The sequence below is a fragment of the Anabas testudineus genome, chromosome 8, assembly GCF_900324465.2.
Source record: "Anabas testudineus chromosome 8, fAnaTes1.2, whole genome shotgun sequence".
NCBI classification, from domain to species: domain Eukaryota; kingdom Metazoa; phylum Chordata; class Actinopteri; order Anabantiformes; family Anabantidae; genus Anabas; species Anabas testudineus.
The window spans coordinates 18,313,264-18,327,442 of NC_046617.1; the positions used below are offsets into that span (position 1 = coordinate 18,313,264).

Here is a 14,179-nt window from a genome sequence, read left to right on the forward strand (position 1 = left end):
AACAGAATCATTCATCTGCAGGTGCAAATTACTGGATATAAACTTATAAAAATATAGTTTCATCGGTATAAGATTCCAGAAAAGATCCAATTATTAATTCTGGAAAGTTTCCTGAACTTCCAGAGGTTATCCTGTTGTTTTAACCTTTAACTGCACAGTATTTAAAATTACTTTTGTAATAAATGCCACTTTCAAAGAGTGATTTAAACGTTTCAGGCATGTGGAATAAAGCTTTACCAGACTTAGTGGTTTATTATTGGAGGTCCATTTCCATTTGATTTATCAGTTTATCAATAAAGATTTGCACAAACAAATATTTTAAAAACACAAGCAACAAAAAACACGACAGTAAAAAAAATCAGGGAGCAAAACACAGAACATTATTTTTTACTTATTTATAAAATACAGTAAAATTTAAAATTCTTAATTTGAAATGTGCAAAATCTTCCACTTTAAAAAACACTTAGATGTCAAACCTTTGGTTATTTCTAGAGCTCATTTTCAAGAAACACACAAATAGAAAATAGTTTGGTGAGACTATTTTCTATTTGTCTTTTTGAGACACTTTATCATCAGTAGCACAATATGAACTGTCTGTAAACCATCAAATCCAACTTTCACTTTCTCTGAACCCGTTTTATATTCACAATTTAAGTTAGATCATTTTTTAGTTGTATGTTCTGCAGTTTCTTAACATTTTTTAACCATTTTCCCACAAATACTGAGCTGTATATTACAGCATAATAATAAAACACAGTTTATCAGTCGACAGTCTGTTCACTGATGTTGAACACTCTCTTCAATTCTCCATCAAATAATTCCTTCAGTCGACTGCCGCTGGTGAGAAATTCAGCATTACCCTGAAAAAGATCACAGCAGTCACTGTCACTACAGTATTTATTAGAAATGTACTTTAACTGTTGATGTCTGAGAGTTGTTTCTTACTCGGTTGTATGTAGCACAGTTGGTGAAAATGAGCTGGACGTCAGACACAAACTCTCCAACTGTTTGATATTCTTTCTTCTGGAGTTTGTCGGCTATTTTATCAAACCACATCGGAGTCTGGATAACAGCGGAGTAGTTCTTCACCTGTGGATATGAAGCAGAAAGGAATGAAATGCTCAGTTTAACTGTTTAAAACACTTTATTATGTTGTTTCAGCCCATAGAGCAGAGGATAGACTTACATAGAGGTTTGGGTTTAAAGCAAATGTTTGTTCCTCATCAGCACTGTACAGATACAGGAGGAGATACTGACATTCCTGTAGATGTAGGAGAAGCAGCAGTGAGCGACAAACAGCTGTGAAGATGGACAGACGTACAGACAGAGACACCGTGTACTCACCAGCATGTGTTGTGATATTTGTTGGGACATAGCTGCTCGTGTTTCCAGCTCCTCAGTGTAACGCCACTGTTGAGTAGCACTGAATACGCAGAATGTGCAAATCCACGGTTTGTCGTCCCTGCTCACACACACACACACAACATATCAATATATTTTATATTAAATTACATTTTAAATTCAATTTTATTTTTATAGTGTCAAATCACAACAGAAGTCGTCTCAAGGCTTCTTACAGTGATTAAGGATTAACAGAATTATATAGAAAACCCGACAACCCCACTTGAGCAGCACTAGGCCGCATTGGAGAGGAAAAACTTCCTTTAACAGAGGAAACCTCCAGCAGAAGCAGGTTCAGGGTGGGCAGCCATCTGCCTTGAATGGTTGGGGTCAGTGGAAAGAGAAGAGAGAAAAGAACAGCAGGCAACAACAACAACAAGCTGAAAAACACTGGACAGGTGCTGGACCTGTCCAGATGATAGGAGAGAGGAGAATAGCTCAGTGTTTCAGTAGAGGTCCCCCAGCAGAATAACCTATATCAGCATAACTAAGAGATGGTCCAGAATCACCTGATCCAGCTCTAACTATAAGCTCTATTTTTGTTTTTAAGGAGATGTTGGGACATCTGATTAATAGTGAATTATAGTAGTTCAGTCTGGAAGTAAGAGATGCATAGACTCAAGCACCAATTTGGAACAGGATGCTCCTACGTTTGCCAGTATTTCTCAGGTGGAAGAAGGCAGTTCTAGAGATGTATTTTACGTAAGATGTAAAGGAGATATCCTGGTGAAAGATAACGCAGAGAGTTCTCACAGTGTTACTTAAGGCCAATGATATGTCATCTAGGGTAAGAATATGATTAGACATCAAGTGTCTGAGTTTTTAGGACCAAACCAAATCGGCATCGGCCCAAGTACAGAACCCTGTGGAACTCCGTAATTAACTTTTGTGTGCATGGAAGACTCATCATTAACATGTACAAACTGGAATCTATCTGATAAGATTTACACCAGCCTAGTGCTCTTCCTTTAACCCCAATGACATGTTCCAGTCTGTGTAATAAAATGCTCTAGCGTGTCAAATGCAGCACCAAGATCTAACAAGACGAGTATAGACAGAAGTCTGTTTGTTGCTAAGAGAAAATCGATAGCGACTTTACAACGTGCTATTTCTGTACTATGATGTACTCTAAATTTTCATAGAGTTTATTCAGAACAACAAGCTAAAATATGCTAAAGTGATTAAGAATTAGTGAAGCTGAAGGGAACTGGTCAGTGACAACTAATAAACTAATAGTTGTTTTGTTGTTGTTGTTTTTTCATTTTCTCAAGTTTTAATCATATCTCACCTTAAAATGCCGTCATCTACATGTGGCAGGTGACACGTCTTGTGAAAGGAGCGAGGGCAGTGATCACAAACCACCAGCTCTGCTTCTTCATCACCTTTACAGACACAACACTCATCATCGTTTCTCTGATTCTCCTGCCAAAGCCAAAGGATTTGTTATTTCTCATTAACAGAGACATTGATTTCTAAGATCAGTGTAGGACAGGTTTCCACAACAAACTTACCAGGTCTTGCTGATCTGGTTTACACAGGTTGCAGTTACACAGCAGTGAGTGGATCCTCAAGATGTTTTCCTGAAATAGACAAATTCACAGTGTCTTTCTGTTCATTTGAAAAATCCTTTGGATCTCCCAATACCTCCCTGACTAGTTACAGTGAACTGAAGTTCATCAAAGTACAGAATTACATACAATACAGGCTATTAGTGTCTAGTATGCATGTATCATCACACACACTGTGAAATCACCTTCATCATATTCACCTGTATGAGGACACTCAGTGGTTTTCCTTCCCACTTGATGTCTTTCTTCCAGGAGGCGTCTGTCTGACACAATGCCTCCTTCACGAACTCCACAGGGGTCATCCAGCTCGTCTCAGTACGAATACTCTTACCACAGGTTCCTGTCGGGAGTAGAAGGTTTGGAGAGGACTCACTTAGCTGGGTTTGGTTGGTTTACTTCAAACATCATTATACTAGTCACAGATTTATCACAGCAAAATACTGAAAATGAGAAGTTACCAAAGTCTAACAGGCTAAAGCACCTGATGCAAATCGTTTTTTGTGTACAAAGTTCCAGCTACAGCTCCACATGTTACTCTGAACACTGTCTGGCTTTTGTCGTCTTCGTCTTCTTGCTGCTGCTCAGTCGGTTCCTCTGCCTCTTCGTCTTCGTCTGAGACGGACACATGTTGACAGTGGGATTAACAGACTTTCAGTAATGTTTATTGTTCAATGCACATCAGCACTTTGTAGAAACCAGCACCTGTGGCGTCGGTGGAACTTTCTTTGTTATGCGATGAAGGCTGATCTTTCAGTGCTTCACACTGCTCATCTTCGTCTTCCCCCTCTTCTTCATCAGACACTAAACAAAGAATGAGATAGATTTTACCTTTACATGCACACATCATTTACATCTCATGCATTTGTAGTTTAAATACTAACTATGTCTGTGTTTTTCTCAGAGATGCAAGTGTTACCGTGCTCCTCCCAGAAAAACTCCTGGACTCTAAAATCACTGATTTGCACTAATACAACAAACCTGTAATTGCTTGGTCAGATGGAAACAGGGACTTCTTAACCTAACAGGAAGAAAAAAGATCAGGTAAGAATAAGTAGAAACTGTCATGATTCCAGCCTCCTTGCTGTCTGTCTTTCCCTCATGCCCTTATTTTGGTCAACTTCCTGTTTCATCCTTCCAGCCTAATCTCCCTCACCCACTGATTGGCTGCACCTGGTTTTCCCTGGACTATATATACATAACCATCATCAACTGTGCTAGGATTTAAACTGTCTTTCTCTGTTCATTTGCTCTCCTGGACTCAGCCCACTGTTACCAGCCGCCATTCCCAGCATTCACTGCCTCCATCTGCCTAAGTCGGCTCCACATGCTCTCTGGTGGTCAGCCATCTTGGCCGTGACATCATCAGCCACTTGCGGTTCACACTCTGACCTCCACACACACACTGCACTGTCTCCTCCTGAGAAGTTCTCTGTAATACTTATTTGACCCTGTATGTCTCTGTCAATGGAGTCCTTGATCAGACTTGTGACAGAAACACGAGGACGCACTACTGGATCTGAATTTATTGAAATGATTTCACCACTTGTTGTTCGTACTTTCTTGGAGCCTCCTTTGTATTTTGTGGATGTCAGCTGACCTTCCTGCACAGAAAGAAACCGTGAGTGGAATACTTTGTGTCACAGTCCACGTGCGTTTCAAAGTCAAACTTTCTCTTTGACAAACCTCTATAAGTTTTCCCAGGGGGATGCCGTTACATCGAATGCTCCACTTCCAGTTCTTTGAGTTCTCCTTTCCTGCACGCTTCTCAAACTCACCAGGAGTAAACCACTGTTTCTGGAACCAAATGCATCTCTCCCCTGAAACAGAATCAGGAACGTATTAATCTCAACTCTGAATCACCTGCTGTGAACTCCAACACATGCTACTCGTGTCTTTGTCCAGTTAGAGGACTGATCTTTGTATCTCGTAAAATCCAAAACTGTTCAATATGATTATTGATATTAAGGCGCAATAATTGGTCTCAATGAACTTTCTGTTTTTCTTTCACCAAGTTTTACGTTGTCCCTCTGACCTTGAGCCAGTCTCTGTTTGCTCAAACTCCCCTCCAGGTCTCCACAGTTCACAGGCAGCTGGGACCGAAAGAGTCCCCAGGTCCAGATATCGCCCTTCTGTCCCTTCTTCAAGGGAGAAGCTGGAAAATTCAAAAAGGAAAAAAAATCCCTTAACTACAGAGATAGAAGCTGAGTTTGCAGCAGTGAAAGTCAAAGGTCGGAAGTGACTTACAAAAACATATTTTCTTGGACTTCCTCCTCTGTCCTGGGGTCACCAGAGACGATGGACCGGGCTGCTCCTCATCATCATCATCACAGACGCTCTGACTTCTCTGCTTCCTCTTCTTCGCTGACTTCAGCTGCTCCTCATCATCATCATCATCACAGACGCTCTGACTTCTCTGCTTCCTCTTCTTCGCTGACTTCAGCTGCTCCTCCTCTTCTGAAACATCCTTCCTTTTGATTTCATTTGTCTGTTTGTTTTCCAGCTTCTCCGTCAAAGGCTCATGAAAACTGTAAGAACCTGCAAACAAACAAAGCAGTGAAAGAATGAAGTTTCAAATAATTCAAGGCCTGTTTTTATAAATCTGGAGCAACGATGAACATATGATGGATTTGACACACTTCAATACTTGTTGTTCTCCTTTATTAAAAATGAGTCATACCGTCCATGAGACTGTTGCGCAGCTGACGCAGGGTTGGGTATTGGCTCACAATGGCCTCTTCGAAGACACAACCCCAGAAATCACGGATGTGCTGTGGTCGCTTCCTCTCCAATGAGTCCAGAATCTCATAAACACTTTTCTTCTGGTTTTCTTTACTCTTCATGCGACTCACCTTCTGCACACACAAGAAATGAGAGTTGGAGGATACGACTTCAAATGAGTAAGTGTCTATGTCAGTTTTCATACTGCTTCACTTCACCATCTTCTGCAGGCTCAAATCCACTTTGTTACTTTAATAATAAAATCTTTCAGTGTTCATTGGTTTATTTTAGCACTTAAATCAAATTATTACTTATGAATTGATGAAGTTTAGGGAGAAACCTTAAGAAAGAAAGAAAGAAAGAAAGGGATATTGAATGATTAAATGATTCCACAGCAGCATAAATCTGCATGTAGCTTATTATGAAATCTATAAGAACTGCTCTGACCTCCTCCTCATACGTTTCCCGCTCTCACACGGGCGCGCGTTTCATTCAAACACCCAGTGTGACGACGTGAGTGCGTGTGAGGAGCCAAATAACTACTGCGCAACATTTGCGCCTCGGTTCCTCACCTGGTATCTGTCCTCTGGGATCAGGTCGTGGTCCCTGAGCTGGCTGAGGAAGGTGTGCGGTTTCTCCATGCAGGACATCAATGTTTTCTTACAGTGGAAAAACCGCAGCAGATCCTCAGATTCCAGGAAATCCAGCGGATCCATGAGCGCAGACACTTCTGCACTTTAATGCAGGAAAAACCTGCAGAGCAGCGAGATCACAGCGGCTCCACACGCGTAAGAGAAGTTACACTGAAACTGTGGCACCTACTAAACTCTTTTACAGAGGCCTCCTCTGCAGTTTTACCGTGTAATGATCCAATGATCCCCTTCAAATAAACAGTTTAGACTCTGGTCACCAAGTGCGCACAGTGAGCGCACGAACGAGCCACATGAAGGTTACTGAGAAACGACAGAAATCAAAACACTACAGGTCTGATCGAGGGACAGCGGAGCTGCTTCCAGGCTGATCAAAGCTTCTCTTGTGGATCTGTCCACAGATGTTTTCTCGGTTCCTCCCTCCAGTGACGTTTGGAAAGTGAAAGTAGTTTCTCTCCGTTGATATGACGCAGTTCTGCTGAGTGGCAGCAGGGGGAGACACCGAGCAGCTGCTGTTCCCTCTCACATCATGATGCGTTGGATCAACAGAAGGAAACACACGAACTGATGTCACTCTGGGTTCTGATAGGAACCAGATCAGAGGTTCAGTCGTGGCAGCTGGACTCAGCTCCCAGGTAACCTCACCTGGAAGACCGAGGATCTTCACCTGCATCGTTCACTGCGATTAGTTCAAGTCCTCATTAGTCCACCAGAGGTTTTGCTTGTTCACAATGATGCTTGTGCACATCAGAGAAGGAGAAGATGCAATTAAACCAACTGATGTACTTTTAGTTAGACACAAATTCTAGTTGTGGATTAATGTCTGTGTAGAAACACCTGCAGGATCAGTCACATTGGACGTTTGCTGATTCACTGATGTAAACAAAAATAGATTTTATTTTAAAAACCGACAGAAGCAGAAAAACATGCCCAGAAAAATTCTCAGAGCAACAAACAGTACAACAGCAGTAACAGGTATATTTTGTAAGTTCTCACCCGTAAACACTGTAAAGTATTTTGGAGATCAAATACTTTGACTACACTGTGTCAACTCTCATATTGTAAAATCACTCAAATATTAAATCTTTGGTTTCACTATTCGACAACTTATAAAAGTTCGTAACACTCTGTAACTTCAGTGAGTGAAATAAATAAAGAGCAGGAAAGAGGAGGATCGTCCCAACCTGACGTGTCAGGTGTTCACCAGGAGAAAAAGTTCATTTTAACGTAATACAAGTTAAATTCTCTTGATTTCTTTTAATTAACTAAAGATCAGTAGATCCAGTTATTTTTATGTTTTTGTTCATTGAAGACATTTTAAGTTTAAGATCAAAAGATGAAAGTGAAACAAAATTCCAGTTTTCATTTCATATTTCCATCGAGATATGTTAAATACTATAGAACAGAACATGTTCCCAACAAACACTGATCCTGAAAACACAGTTTATCAGTCGACAGTCTGTTCACTGATGTTAAACACTCTTTTTAATTCTCCATCAAATAATTCCTTCAGTCGACTGCCGCTGGTCAGAAGTTCAACATTATCCTGAAAAAGATCACAGCAGTCACTGTCACTACAGTATTTATTAGAAATGTCCTTTAACTGTTGATGTCTGAGAGTTGTTTCTTACTCGGTTGTATGTAGCACAGTTGGTGAAAATGAGCTGGACGTCAGACACAAACTCTCCAACTGTTTGATATTCTTTCTTCTGGAGTTTGTCGGCTACTTTATCAAACCACATCGGAGTCTGGATAACAGACTGAGAGCAGGAGTAATCAAAGATGTGCTTACAATGAGATTCCTTTAGTAACCAGGTTATTTAGTGAACAGACCAACGGGACAGTGGTGAAACAGACTTACAACGAGGTTCGAGTCTGAAGCAAATGTTTGTTCCTCATCAACACTGTACAGATACAGGAGGAGATAGTGACATTCCTGCAGATGTAGGAGAAGCAGCAGTGAGTGACAAACAGCTGTGAAGATGGACAGACGTACAGACAGAGACACCGTGTGCTCACCAGCATGTGTTGCGATATTTGTTGGGACATAGCTGCTCGTGTTTCCAGCTTATCGCTGTAACGCCACTGTTGAGTAGTTCTGAATACGCAGAATGTGCACATCCACGGTTTGTCATCCCTGCTCACACACACAAACAAACAAACAAACAAGATGGCAACAGTAAAACCATAATTAACCAAAACAATGAGCTTAAAGATGCTATAAAATGTTGAATACTGCAGCTTTAAAATATAAAACAACAGGTGATTAATGTTAATATTATATTAAAGAGACATTCTGCAGATTCACAAAGGTTAAAAAATCAACACAAACATTAACACTACAAAGAAAAATGACTGAGAGCACATAAAAGAAGAAACTAACAACAATTAGCTCATGTTTAATTAAATCTCACCCCAAAATGGCGTCTTCTACCTGCGGCAGGTGACACATCTGGTGGAAGGAGCGAGGGCAGTGATCACAAACCACCAGGTCTGGTCCATCTTCACGTTTACAGACACAACACTCATCATCGTTTTTCTGATTCTCCTGTCAGACAAACACAAACAGCACATGACGACGACACTGTTCACACACACACGGCAATTATATTTGGCATCTTTTTGCATTATGTGCTGGGTCACTGAGAAAACGACTCCCTTTGTGATCAGTAAGGTTCAGACTTTGTAGTTCATTGTGAGAGACAGATTTTTAAATGTCCTGTTCTGTCTGTTCATACAGGTTAATACTCAGCGCAGAATGAGGACAGAGAACGTCTTCTCTGAAACAGACTCATCAACACACTTACCAGGTCTTTGTGATCTGGTTTGCACAGGCTGCAATCACACAGCAGTTTGTGGATCAGTTTTTTTTCCTGAAATAGACAAATTAACAGTCTCTTTGTTTGTTTGACAAAACAAAATGAAAATACTTCAGTAAAGTACTGAAAAATGTAAATACATGTAGAGTAAATGTATGTATTTCTTCAGCAGCTCTGGTAAAAAAGCTGTCAAACCTGAATCTGATCAGAGTCTCAGATGCAGTATGTTTTCTTTCTGCAGTCTACTGAGAACCTGTCATGTCTTTCTGTATATTACTGTAAGTCTAGTTGTACTGTAGCATCTTTAGTCTCGTGACAGTTTTCACTTCTTTAAATAAAAACTACGATGAGAAATATCGTCTGTCAACAAATATTTTATGATATAAAAGAGACTAAAACTAAAGAAAAATTATCTTTTGAGCTCAAGAAACATTTCTTCACATGCGTGGAGGTAATTTGACCCAATACACGGCAGCGGGTCAGGGGGCCTGGCTCCAGAGTCTTCATGGAAATTCAGTGACTCACTCCTAAAACAGAACTCCTTTTGCCTGTTTCTAAAAGAGGAAAGCACTCTACGTTTTGACCATCCTACAGTATTTAAAATGAACAAGCACCTCTCACTTCAACACACTTCAACACACTCTACCGCCTCAATGTTGTAAAAGAACAAATAAAAAAAACTTCTAATCCAAACTAAACAAAACCAAGCTAATGCTGTTATCATGGTAACTATGGTAACCATAAATGATGCCAAATAAACCACGACTGAAACCTTCAGGATTATAACTGCGTCATCTTCACCTCTTTCTCTCAGAAGACACAAAGATGCACTTTTGACATCTTTCAACATGTCCTCAGTCGACTCTTGTCACACACACTGTGAAATCACCTTCATCACATTCACCTGTATGAGGACACTCAGTGGTTTTCCTTCCCACTTGATGTCTCTCCTCCACAAAGCGTCTGTCTGACACGATGCCTCCTTCACGAACTCCACAGGGGTCATCCAGCTCGTCTCAGTACGAATACTCTTCCCACAGGTTCCTGTCGGGAGTAGAAGGTTTGGAGAGGACTCACTTAGCTGGGTTTGGTTGGTTTACTTCAAACATCATTATACTAGTCACAGATTTATCACGGCAAAATACTGAAAATGAGAAGTTAACAAAGTCTAACAGGCTAAAGCACCTGATGCAAAACGTTTTTTGTGTAAAGTTCCAGCTTCAGCTCCACATGTTACTCTGAACACTGTCTGGCTTTTGTCGTCTTCGTCTTCTTGCTGCTGCTCAGTCGGTTCCTCAACCTCTTCGTCTTCGTCTGAGACGGACACATGTTGACAGTGGGATTAACAGGCTTTCAGTAATGTTTATTGTTCAATGCACATCAGCACTTGTAGAAACCAGCACCTGTGACTTCATTTGATGAAGAAAATCATTTCACACATCATTCATTTCTCATACACTTGCAGTTAAATACTAACTCTGTCTGTGTTTTTTCTCAGAGGTGCAAGTGTTACCGTGCTCCTCCCAGAAAAACTCCTGGACTCTACTAAAATCACTGATTGCACTAATACAACAAACCTGTAACTTCTTGGTCAGATGGAAACAGGGACTTCTTAACCTAACAGGAAGAAAAAAGATCAGATAAGAATAAATGGAAACACGAGGACGCACTACTGGATCTGAATTTATTGAAATGATTTCACCACTTGTTGTTCGTACTTTCTTGGAGCCTCCTTTGTATTTTGTGGATGTCAGCTGACCTTCCTGCACAGAAAGAAACCGTGAGTGGAATACTTTGTGTCACAGTCCACGTGCGTTTCAAAGTCAAACTCTCTCTTTGACAAACCTCTATAAGTTTTCCCAGGGGGATGTCGTTACATCGAATGTTCCACTTCCAGTTCTTTGAGCTCTCCTTTCCTGCACGCTTCTCAAACTCACCAGGAGTAAACCACTGTTTCTGGAACAGAATGCATTTCTCCCCTGAAAAAGAATCAGGAACGTATTAATCTCAACTCTGAATCACCTGCTGTGAACTCCAACACATGCTACTCGTGTCTTTGTCCAGTTAGAGGACTGATCTTTGTATCTCGTAAAATCCAAATCTGTTCTACATGATTATTGATATTAAGGCGCAATAACTGGTCTCAATTAACTTTCTGTTAGTTTTTACTTTCACTGAGTTTTACGTTGTCCCTCTGACCTTGAGCCAGTCTCTGTTTGCTCAAACTCCCCTCCAGGTCTCCACAGTTCACAGGCAGCTGGGACCGAAAGAGTCCCCAGGTCCAGATATCGCCCTTCTGTCCCTTCTTCAAGGGAGAAGCTGGAAAATTCAAAAAGGAAAAAAAATCCCTTAACTACAGAGATAGAAGCTGAGTTTGCAGCAGTGGAAGTTGAAGGGTGAAGCACTCTGAGGTGGAGGTGACTTACAGAAACAGATTTTCTTGGACTTCTTCCTCTGACCTGGGGTCAACAAAGACGATGGACCGGGCTGCTCCTCCTCCTCCTCATCATCATCACAAACGCTCTGTCTTCTCTGCTTCCTCTTCTTCTTCACTGACTTCAGCTCCTCCTCCTCTTCCTCCTCCTCTTCGGAAACATCCTTCATTTTGTTTTTCTTTGTCTGTTTCTTTTCCAGCTCCTCAGAAAAAGGCTCATGAAATCTGTAAGAACCTGAAATTAAAATAAAGGCAGATGATCGAGAAATCAGACCTGGACATTAAACAACAGTCGACCTGCACAATGCAGCTGGATTTCATCAGTGCTTTGTAAAACAGTCACTTCGGTGGGTTGAATTTTCTCCAGGCAACTTGCACACACTGGGACTGTTTATGGATGTTTCAGTGAAGGATACTTTATGACTTCTTCTTCTGTTCTTTTAGTTTCTTAGGCACTGTGTAAAAACAGAGTCATACCGTCCATGAGACTGTTGCGCAGCAGACGCAGGGTTGGGTATTGGCTCATGATGACCTCCTCGAAGACACAACGCCAGAACAGATGGATGTGCTGTGGTCGCTTCCTCTCCAACAAGTCCAGAATCTCATAAACGGCCTTCTTCAGGTTTTCTTTACTCTTCATGCGACTCACCTTCTGCACACACACAAGAAATGAGAGTTGGAGGATATGACTTCAAATGTTCAACTTATCCTGAGTAATTCAACAAAGATGAAGGTCCTAATAATACTGGAGGATTTGGGATGTGAGGGTGTGATGTTATCTCAGCTGTAGATGCATCTATGTTGTGTTTGTCTGTGAAGATTCTTATTCTCATTGTTGGGATGTTCTTTTTAAATAAACTTCATTTCAATGTGATAAACAGAGTGAGACACTGTGAAAGTCTACAGCAGTCGACACATAAGACCTGCCCAGTGCTCAACCTTCATTAGACTCGTTCAAATGTGAAACTGCGCTATGACGACGTGGGTGCGTGTGAGGAGCCAAATAACTACTGCGCAACATTCGCGCCTCGGTTCCTCACCTGGTATCTGTCCTCTGGGATCAGGTCGTGGTCCCTGAGCTGGCTGAGGAAGGTGTGCGGTTTCTCCATGCAGGACATCTCTGTTTTCTTACAGTGGAAAAACCGCAGCAGATCCTCAGACTCCAGGAAATACAGCGGATCCATGAGCGCAGACACTTCTGCACTTTAATGCAGGAAAAACCTGCAGAGCAGCGAGATCACAGCGGCTCCACACGCGTAAGAGAAGTTACACTGAAACTGTGGCACCAGCTAAACTCTTTTACAGAGACCTCCTCCGCAGTTTCACCGTGCAAAGATCCAATGACCCCCTTCAAATAAACAGTGTTTAGACTCTGGTCACCAAGTGCGCACAGTGAGCGCACGAACGAGCCACATGAAGGTTACTGAGAAACGACAGAAATCAAAACACTACAGGTCTGATCGAGGGACAGCGGAGCTGCTTCCAGGCTGATCAAAGCTTCTCTGGTGGATCTGTCCACAGATGTTTCCTCGGTTCCTCCCTCCAGTGACGTTTGGAAAGTGAAAGTAGTTTCTCTCATTAAGTAGGTCGCAGTTCTTCTGAGTGGCACTAGGGGGAGACACCGAGCAGCTGCTGAGGGTTCCCTTTCACCACCACAGGTTTTGTTAGTGCACAGCAACGTTTGTGGAAACTTTGACACTAGAAGAGATTTTTTTTACATTCTTTTGCTGAACGTGTCTCTATGTCTCACAGATTAACAGTAAAAGCAGGATTGGAAGATCACGACTAGTTTAGAAAACAAACATGGTCCAGTGGCTCTGAGGATTTGATCCTGATACCTGGTGTGCCTCCCCAGACCATCACTGACCCACCACCAAAGAGTTCATGAACCTGAACCTGCTCTCATCTGTAAAGTGCACACACAGCGAGGCACAGTCCTGACAGTCTGGTCAGAAACATGCACACCCGTGGTCTGCTGGAGGTCGTTTTGAAGGGCTCTGACTGTGGAGTAGATGAACTACTTATTATATAGTGTACAGCAATTAGAAATACACACAAATACTTTAGGAGGAAATTAAAAGTTAATCGAAAGGTCCAATCACAACTTGATAGAAAGCAAGAAAGGAGACTTTAACTTGAGTTAAGGTTTAAAAAACAGGATCAACTCTATGAAGAAAACAGTTTGATTAATTATGTTACAGTAAACACATGTTAACACCTGACACATTATATTATTCTAGTTTACATTTTTCCAGTGCTTATAAAGATTATTGGTGTGATTAAGCTGCTCTGTTTGACTACAGAGTATAATCAAGGTTAAATAAAACCTGATAATGTGCACTTAACTGAGAAGTCATTTTTTATTGCAAACATTAAATTGTGGTACAGATGGCTAAATTGCAGGTCTCAAACATCATGGAGGGATTTAAACATATGATAGACATTTATACAAATATTCACCACTTTCAGACACAATGTCAACAATTAGATTTTAACAAGGCGTTAAATAATGAGCCTTTCCACTACTTTATTTTAACTTTCTAACACAGGGATGTAAGTAAGTAACAATAAGTGAGTTGTATCTGAGTT

The 14,179-nt window shown here is 41.2% G+C and overlaps 2 protein-coding genes across 2 annotated transcripts; both read right to left on the reverse strand.

Annotated features, from left to right (window-relative positions):
* Positions 1–678: 678 nt before the first annotated feature.
* LOC113159726 (nuclear body protein SP140-like protein) lies at positions 679–6,775 on the reverse strand. Its single transcript, XM_026356594.1, is given in 17 exon segments — positions 679–860; positions 946–1,089; positions 1,187–1,261; positions 1,345–1,462; positions 2,690–2,823; positions 2,913–2,981; positions 3,170–3,309; positions 3,451–3,469; positions 3,472–3,581; positions 3,672–3,770; positions 3,948–3,987; positions 4,526–4,570; positions 4,653–4,786; positions 5,002–5,121; positions 5,214–5,504; positions 5,647–5,821; positions 6,260–6,775. Coding segments are annotated over 17 exon segments (1,956 nt in total). The 5' UTR covers positions 6,404–6,775; the 3' UTR covers positions 679–761.
* Positions 6,776–7,766: 991 nt separating this feature from the next.
* Positions 7,767–13,113, reverse strand: LOC113159734 (nuclear body protein SP140-like). Its single transcript, XM_026356607.1, has 15 exons — positions 12,631–13,113; positions 12,068–12,242; positions 11,583–11,825; positions 11,356–11,475; positions 11,002–11,135; positions 10,875–10,919; positions 10,734–10,773; positions 10,342–10,470; positions 10,061–10,200; positions 9,145–9,210; positions 8,752–8,885; positions 8,357–8,474; positions 8,199–8,273; positions 7,969–8,097; positions 7,767–7,883 (listed from the first exon to the last, which is right to left on the reverse strand). The coding sequence occupies exons 1-15, from the start codon at positions 12,772–12,774 to the stop codon at positions 7,785–7,787; spliced, it is 1,791 nt and encodes a 596-aa protein (XP_026212392.1). The 5' UTR covers positions 12,775–13,113; the 3' UTR covers positions 7,767–7,784.
* Positions 13,114–14,179: the final 1,066 nt, after the last annotated feature.